The sequence below is a fragment of the Physeter macrocephalus genome, unplaced genomic scaffold (genome assembly GCF_002837175.3).
Source record: "Physeter macrocephalus isolate SW-GA unplaced genomic scaffold, ASM283717v5 random_345, whole genome shotgun sequence".
Taxonomy (NCBI): domain Eukaryota; kingdom Metazoa; phylum Chordata; class Mammalia; order Artiodactyla; family Physeteridae; genus Physeter; species Physeter macrocephalus.
Window position 1 is genome coordinate 38,824 of NW_021145593.1, and position 7,385 is coordinate 46,208.

The 7,385-nt window shown below is 53.9% G+C and overlaps 1 protein-coding gene across 1 annotated transcript in view; it reads right to left on the minus strand.

Annotated features, from left to right (window-relative positions):
* Window positions 1-209: 209 nt before the first annotated feature.
* TMEM61 (transmembrane protein 61) overlaps window positions 210-7,385 on the minus strand; it is a 10,974-nt gene continuing 3,798 nt past the window's right edge. The window contains exons 2-3 of the mRNA XM_028485081.2: window positions 5,682-6,028; window positions 210-653 (exon numbers count right to left, since the gene is read on the minus strand). Coding sequence (XP_028340882.1) covers window positions 377-653; window positions 5,682-6,028 — 624 coding nt within the window. The 3' untranslated portion in view covers window positions 210-376. The remainder of the gene's footprint in view (window positions 654-5,681; window positions 6,029-7,385) is intronic.

The window sequence follows — 7,385 nt, forward strand, 5'->3', positions numbered from 1 at the left end:
TTCCCTTGGGCCAGTCCTGGCTCTGCCTCTGGGCCCCAATTTTCTCATCGGCACAAAAACATTTCCCAGCTGACAGCCAGCACTAACTGCCAGCCACGTGAGTGTGCTATCTTGGGCGTGCCGGCCCAGCTGGGCCCTGAAGACTACAGCCCCACCAATGTCACGTGGGGCAGAAGAACCACCCAGCTGGGCCCAGGTGACCCACAGAATCATGAGAGATGATAATGAAATGGATTTATTTCAAGCCATTTGTTACAGGGCAATAGAAACATAAAACAGCATTCAGCAACAAACAATTGTTGAGTGCCTGCTGTGTACCAGGCACTGTACTAGATGCTAGAAGAAGCCCATCATTTGTTTCTGGCTTCCAGGCCTACTAGAAGCCTTTAACTTCCTCCCCTGCAGTCTGAACCGGGCCTGGGCGGGAGCATGCAGCCCCAGGTGTTGTCTCTCCAGAGATGCCACCGTCAGCGAGGATGAGGCTCTCGTAGCTGGGCGGAGGCAAGGGGGGCTGGGCCCCAAGCAGGGCATCCCCCCAGGCACTGCGCTCCGGGTCTTCCTCCACGGGGTATGCAGGTGGTGTCAGGGGCCCCTCAGCCAGTCGGCAGTGCACGGCCTCCTCGTAAGTGGGGATGGCAACCACCTCTGGGGTCCTACAGGGACAGAGGAGAGGCTGTGAGCAGGGGGTGGGGCAAAACCCTACTGCACGCCAGGAAGAGAGCGAGGAAGGCTGTAGGCTCCCCAGGGCCCCATAGACACAGCTGAAGCTTGACATCAGCCGGCCCCTGCCAACCTCAGCTCCCCCAACTCCACCCTCCCTGTGCTATAGTTAGTTCTCCATACAGTTAGTTCCCCACATGGGCTCACCACACCCTCTGTCTCCTCAGTTCTCTCTGCAGGGAAACTCCTTCCCACCTCCCTCACCCCTTCCCTGCTGGTCAATCTCCACTTGTCCTTTGAGTCTCCTCCGGGGAGCTCTCCTGACCTCCCCTAGCAAAGCTCCCACTCCCTGCTCTGGGTCCCCACAGTGCTCTCCCTTCTGTCACTGCCTTGACCCCAGATGGTTATCCCCTAGGGCAGGGACTGACTTTGGGTGTCCAGGGATTGATGCTTGGGGATGTTTGTTGGAAGACTGAGTGATGATCGACGGGGAGAAAGACTTCCAGCTTACTGTAATCATCTCCCTTACAAAATCTGGAGTTGTGGATGCTCAGGACAGGATGCGAGACCTCAGTTCCCCTGCCCATCTGGATGCTTGAGGCCCTGATATGGTAAGTCCACCAAGTGATTACCTCTGCTTGCATACCTCCAGAGACGGAGAGCTCACTATCTACCCAGTCAGCCCTATCTATCTCTAAAGAGCTTGGCTTTCCTGTGACTTTCCCCCACCTCCCCCAGATGAACCACCCTGGAGGCACTTGAGGTAGAGACCAGATCCTCTGAGGCTCCTCTGACCAGGCTCTGCCCACTAGATTCCAAGAACAGGTCACTTGCACCCCAGCCACACCAATGCTGATGGGAATGAGGCTAGCCCTCGGTCCTCCCAGGGCCCTGGGGGGGTCACCTCTGGGGAGTCAGGGCTCCTTCCCCTCCCGGGACCTTGGGGGTGGGAGGGTCACTGATCCTCTGTCTGGACTGCTTCTGCTTTGGGAAGATACTGCCAGATACAGAGGTTGACTAGGTGACCTTGGAGGTCCCCTCCCACCCCAAGTGGCTCGAGGGCTGGCTATGCGTCAGCACTGGCTGGTTCACCTACCTGCTCAGCCACATTCTCGGTGGGAGATCATGGGTCAGTAACTCTATTAACCTAGGCCCCAGTTTCGCCATCTGTAAATGGGGACAATAAGGGCATCTACCTCACAGGACCGTGTGAAGATTAAATGAGGTAATACAGGGACACTTAGCACATGCTCCATAAATGGGAGCTGTTAACAAAATCTCAGAGGTCTCCATGAGGCAGGGGTGTAGGCAACAAAAGTTATCACAGATCTCCTACTAGCAGGAGCCACACAGTCTCAGAGAGGCTGTCTCCTGCCCAAGGCCATCAGTCTGGAGCCAGCAGCAAATTAGTTCAATCTATACCAGCCTGTCTAGACAGGGGAAGACCGACGGCAGGAGGCTGGCCAGGGGACAGACAGGTGGTGGAGGGGTCTTCGCTCCAGTGGTGATGGAGCAGCTGTGCCAGGAATTTGTTGCCCCTCAGGTGAGCACCCATCACCCCCGTGGACATGGCCCTTCTATGGGCAACGGATCTTCTCAGCCCACGCCCACCACAGCCCTAAGAGCAGCCCACTGGGACCACGTGACCAAGGTCATGGAGCAGGCTGTGTGCCAGTCTGATAGAGGGCACCAGCCAAGAGCCCAAGCTGGGCTCCCCTTCCAGTGCTTTTGCAAACTTCTCTCACAGACCCTCCTCCTCCGGAGCCCAGGAGCCCTGCAGCTGAGAAATCAGATAAGGGGGTCTCACCTGCCTCTGACTCCCAGCGTCCTTTGAGGTGAGGGCAGGCAAAGAATATTGCTCCTGGAGGCAGGCAAATTGGTTCAATTGCTGTGTGACCTAGGCTATGTTCACAGCCTCTCTGAGCCTCTTTCTCCTCATCTATAAAATGAGGATAACAATTCCCATTCTGTAGATTCAGGGAGAGGGAAAAATGGAAAATGCTTTGACAACGCTCAGGAAAATATGGGTGATTAGGCTTCCAGAACCCCACAACTCCTGCCCTGCTCACCTCCCAGCCACGCCCCTGCTGCTCCCTACTTCTCCAAGCCCCAGAGACCTGAGGCAGGTTTTGGGTATGCCTGGGGCCGCTCCAGCAGGCAACAGCTGGCAGGGCAGGGCACAGCTGGCAGGTAAGATCAGACCACAGCAGGAAGTTTGCTTCGAGGGCAGAGGTGCAGTATCCCTCATGCCACCTCACCTAGCCAGCTGGGCCCACCCAGCCCCAGGTTGCCAGAGTCATGGTCAAGAAGGCTGGAATCTTGGGGAACATGAAGTTCGGGGTGACCATATTGCACACTTCAGGGGCAGGCCCATTTGTGGTGTATTCTGGATGTGGCCCCCTGCAGCTGTGTGGGGCGGGCTGGCCACCGTGGTCCCCACGCACAGGAAGCTCCACCGAGGCTGGGGCTCACCCCACTCTCTGGAGCCTGGCGGGGACGTCAGATCTGAGCCTGGCACCAGCTCCTCCACTATTCAGCCGAGTCGAGCAAACACAGTAGGGAAAGGGGACAGGGACCAGGGATGAAACACTGTATGCCCAACACTCAAACTCTCTAATCTTATTTCACATTCATGGCAAGCCTGGGGGTAGCAGCCCTCAGCCCTCATTGCACAGGTGAGTGGAGGCTGCACTCCAACGAAGCGGCAAAGCCCCAGCTCTGTCTGCTTGCAAAACCCAAGCCAACTCCACCCATCACACCTCCCCCAATCCTGACCCCTAATCTCTCCACACCTCAGCTTTCTCATCTGCAAAACTGATCTAATCCTTACACTGCCTCATAAGCAGTGAGGCTCAAATCAGGAGGCATGAGAGTACATCATAAAATGAAAGCACGGGAAGAACAGCAAACTTTGCAGTGAATACACCTCCCCATCTATCATCTCATCTGAGCCTAACAGCAATCCTAGGGAAAATTCCAGGATTGCCAGGGGAAGAACTAGACATGGCTCAGAGAGTGTAAGTAACAGGCTCAAGAATACAGAGCTTAGAAAAGAAAGAGCAGACACTGAAAGCCTCGTGTCTGACTAGACCCACGCTTTTTCTCCTGTACTCACTGAGGCGTGGCGGGGGTGGGGGAGGGAGCCCCAGGAGGCCTTCCATCCAGGCACTTGATTTAGGGCTCACACTTAAGATGGGAGCCCCTGAGTGGAGGGGTTTTGTCTGTTTCATCCACTGCTGCATTGTCAGCGCCCTGCGTAGTTAGGTACTCAGTAAATGTTGGTGAAATACAGGAAAGAATAAGTAGATGAATAAATGAGGATACTGAGACCCCAAGAGAAAAATGGACATGCCCAAGTCATCAGCCTAGAAGGCCTTTCTCTCTAACCTAGAGTTACCTGCAGAGAGCAAGGCCCCTGGGGGCAGGGACAGCTGAGTGGCCTCCTCATGGGGCCCAGATGCTGGGCTCTCAGCAGGAGGGCCAGGGTGGCTCAGCCCCAAGGGACAAGAAAGAGCCATTAGCAGAAGCAGCCTCTCCAACATCCAGCCACCCCAGCTCTGAATCTAAGACCTGGTCTCTGAACCTGATGGGCCATGAGCACTCCACAGCCTCCTGGGTAGGTTCCTCCCTGGCCCAGCTGGGAATGAAGGCCAAGTGGCCCCACCTGACAGATGCTATGTCCCAGACCCTGTTGGGTCAACACGGCTGTGTCTACAGACAACACCTACCTTCTGTGCTCAGGCCAGGCTGGGCGGGGAGGGACAGGCTCCAGTCCAGAGCACCCCGAGGCCTGGTCTGGTTCCAACTGACCATTAACTGACTGTGTGACCAGGTAGGTCACTGGTCTCTCTGAGACCCAGGTTTCTCAATTGAGAAGAGTCCCCAAGGCCCTGCCCTTCCCTCTAATAGTCAAATTAAGGTCTGACCATTGGACTAAGGGGCCTCTGTTGAATACTTTATTGTCTGTGACCTCAAGGAGTCACAGGCCAGTAGCAGGGACTAATCTGTTACTTTCTTTAACTCAGAATGCATTTTTCCCTCTAACCAAGGGAAGAAGGGTGCCCAGGTCCGAGGCCAGTTGCCAAATATATGGCTTAGCCCTTAGTACATGCAAATCCAGTGCTTACAGAGTGGTGTGGGGGAATGCACACTTCACAGCCAGCAGGCTCTGCTACTTTCTAGCTGTATAACCCTCACCCTCTTTTTCTGTAAAAGACAACAGTAATTCTTACCTTGCAGGTAGGTTAGACTGGGGAAGATGTATGCAGGCCCCTGATATGCCTGCCCAGCTGATACTTGGTGAATGAGTAAGTACATAAGAGCACGTAAGATACATGCATTCTCAATAGGGCAAAAATTGGTTCTTGGACTCTTGCTGATACTGTGTTTACGTATAAAGCACAAATATACATACAGACCAAATATGTAGTATATCTCTGGTATTAACATTTCATGGGGGAGGATGAAGAAAAAAATGCCTAAAAAGTCCCCTTAGAGGGAATGATAATGAAAAAAAAGATGAGAAATATTGTCCAAATGCAAGGTTTTGTCTCCATTCCCCACCTCACCCCTGGGCCTTTTTGCACATGCTCTTCTGCTTGCCTAAAACGCTTCTCCCCACCTTATCTACTTGAGGAAAAGTTGACATTTGTTGTGCACCTACTGTGCGCCAGGCTCTGGGCTGAGTTCTTCATATACATCATCTCATTTAAGTACTATACAGGCATTTGCTACTATTGTATGCTGAGCTCTGCTGCCACCTCCTCCAAGAAGCCTTCCTGGATTTCTCCATGTCCCCACAGAACCATGTCTGTCCTCTTTCACAGCTTTAACTACTCTGATTTGTCAAAGTCTGCCTCTGTCGAGGAACTTTAAACTCTTCCAGGAGTGCTGATCAGTCTCCAAGACCCCAGGGCATAGGCAAGGCCCGGTCCAGAGGAGAAACCCCATGAACGTCTGCTGAGCAAATGCATGATGATGTGACAGTGCCCCACCTGTGGCCTCCACCCAGCCCTACTGACCTGCAGCTCTCCTCCAAGGGCTCCACAGTGAGGTAGTACAGGTCTCTGGAGAGGCGATATGGGTCCCATCGAGGCGGCCCCTTGGTGCTGGCCTTGACAGACCACAGCAGGCTGAAGAGTAGCAGCAGGCCACCTGCACCGCAGCAGAAGAAGCTGACCGACCTGAACAGGGGACCGGGGGCCGCAGGCTCAGGGCGTCCTGTGGGCAGAGCCGGCTGGCTGGGCTGGGCACCTGCATCCTCTTCACTCCACCAGGCGAAGCAGAGTGTCCCAGCCACCAGAACCACCATGCCACTGACCGTCACGCAGTAGCACAGGGTGGAGGCCACACGGCCCCTGTCACACGTCTGGACACCGAGAAGGAGAGAGAAGAGGAAGTGGGCCCCGTGAGAGGCCTGCTGGGTACCAGAGACTGGATTTTAGTCCTCCTCTGCCTGAGGTCACTGTGCAACCTCAGAGGGGTCATTTGACTTCTCTGTGCCTTAGTTTCCTCATCTGTGAAATGGAGATTATGCTCCCAACTTTGCAGGGTTGTTTTGAAGGCCACAAATAATGTGTCTCAAGTTCCAAGCACCACACCTGGGACCTGGTAGGAGCTCAGTAAGTGTGGCTGGGTTCACTCCAGGACTCCCCCCAGACTCAGAGGCCTCATCAGCCTGGTGTGTATGAGACTCCCCACTGCAGGCTGGGAGGGAGAAGAGTGAACGCTGTGGGGTCCGCCAGGCCTGCCAGAAGAGAGGCTTGCTGGTTACGCCTTGCCTCACTTCACCCTGGTCACAGTCTCGAAAGGTCAATGCTCTTATCTCCATTTGACAGAGGAAGACATTGAAACTGGGGGTGAGTAAAGGAGCTAGTGGGAAAGGGGCATTGAGAAGGCTGAAGTTGAAATTCATGACACAAAGCAAAACTTTGTGCAGAGAGATGTTCACCATGGCCTTATTTTTAATGGTTGTCATTTGGAAAGAGCCTAAATGTCCAACTCTAGGGAAAGGGTGAGTAAACCATGGCATAAACTCTAGACGGAATATTCATGACTCATTTTTTAAAAAGCTCAGCACAAATATTTAACAACGGGGTAAATGCTTACGATATCTGACCTTTTTCAACTTAGTTTGCCAAATTATGTGCACAGTGTTATCTCAATGAGGCAAAGACAAAATGCCCAGGGGAAAAAAAATAACTGGGAGGAACCCTGGCTCCAGATTATACAGACAGGAAGGGGCTGTCCCCAAAGCCAACCTCTAGGCTGCTGTACATACTGTTCCCTCTGCCTGGTAACTTGCTCGTATCTCCCCTCCCAGCTCAGCTTGGCCCTCACCTGAGAAGCCTTCGCTGGGGACACTTTAAACTTGGAGTCCCCTGGGCCTTCTTGGACCAAGCTTTTACCCTGCCTGTTTGGTTTCTCCTTTGCTTATTGTCCTCACCAGACAGCAAGCTTCCTGGGGGCAGGGTCTGTATAGGCCCTGTTCACTGCTATATCCCCCAGTGCCTAGCACATAGTAGCTGCTCTATAAACATTTGTTGAAGAAATTCTCCTAAATGAGAAACAGTGTTGCTGAATAAACCTTGTTGTGTGGGGGCTTCCCTGGTGGCGCAGTGGTTGAGAGTCCGCCTGCCGATGCAGGGGACACGGGTTCGTGCCCCGGTCCGGGAGGATCCCACATGCCGCGGAGCGGCTGGGCCCGTGAGCCATGGCCGCTGAGC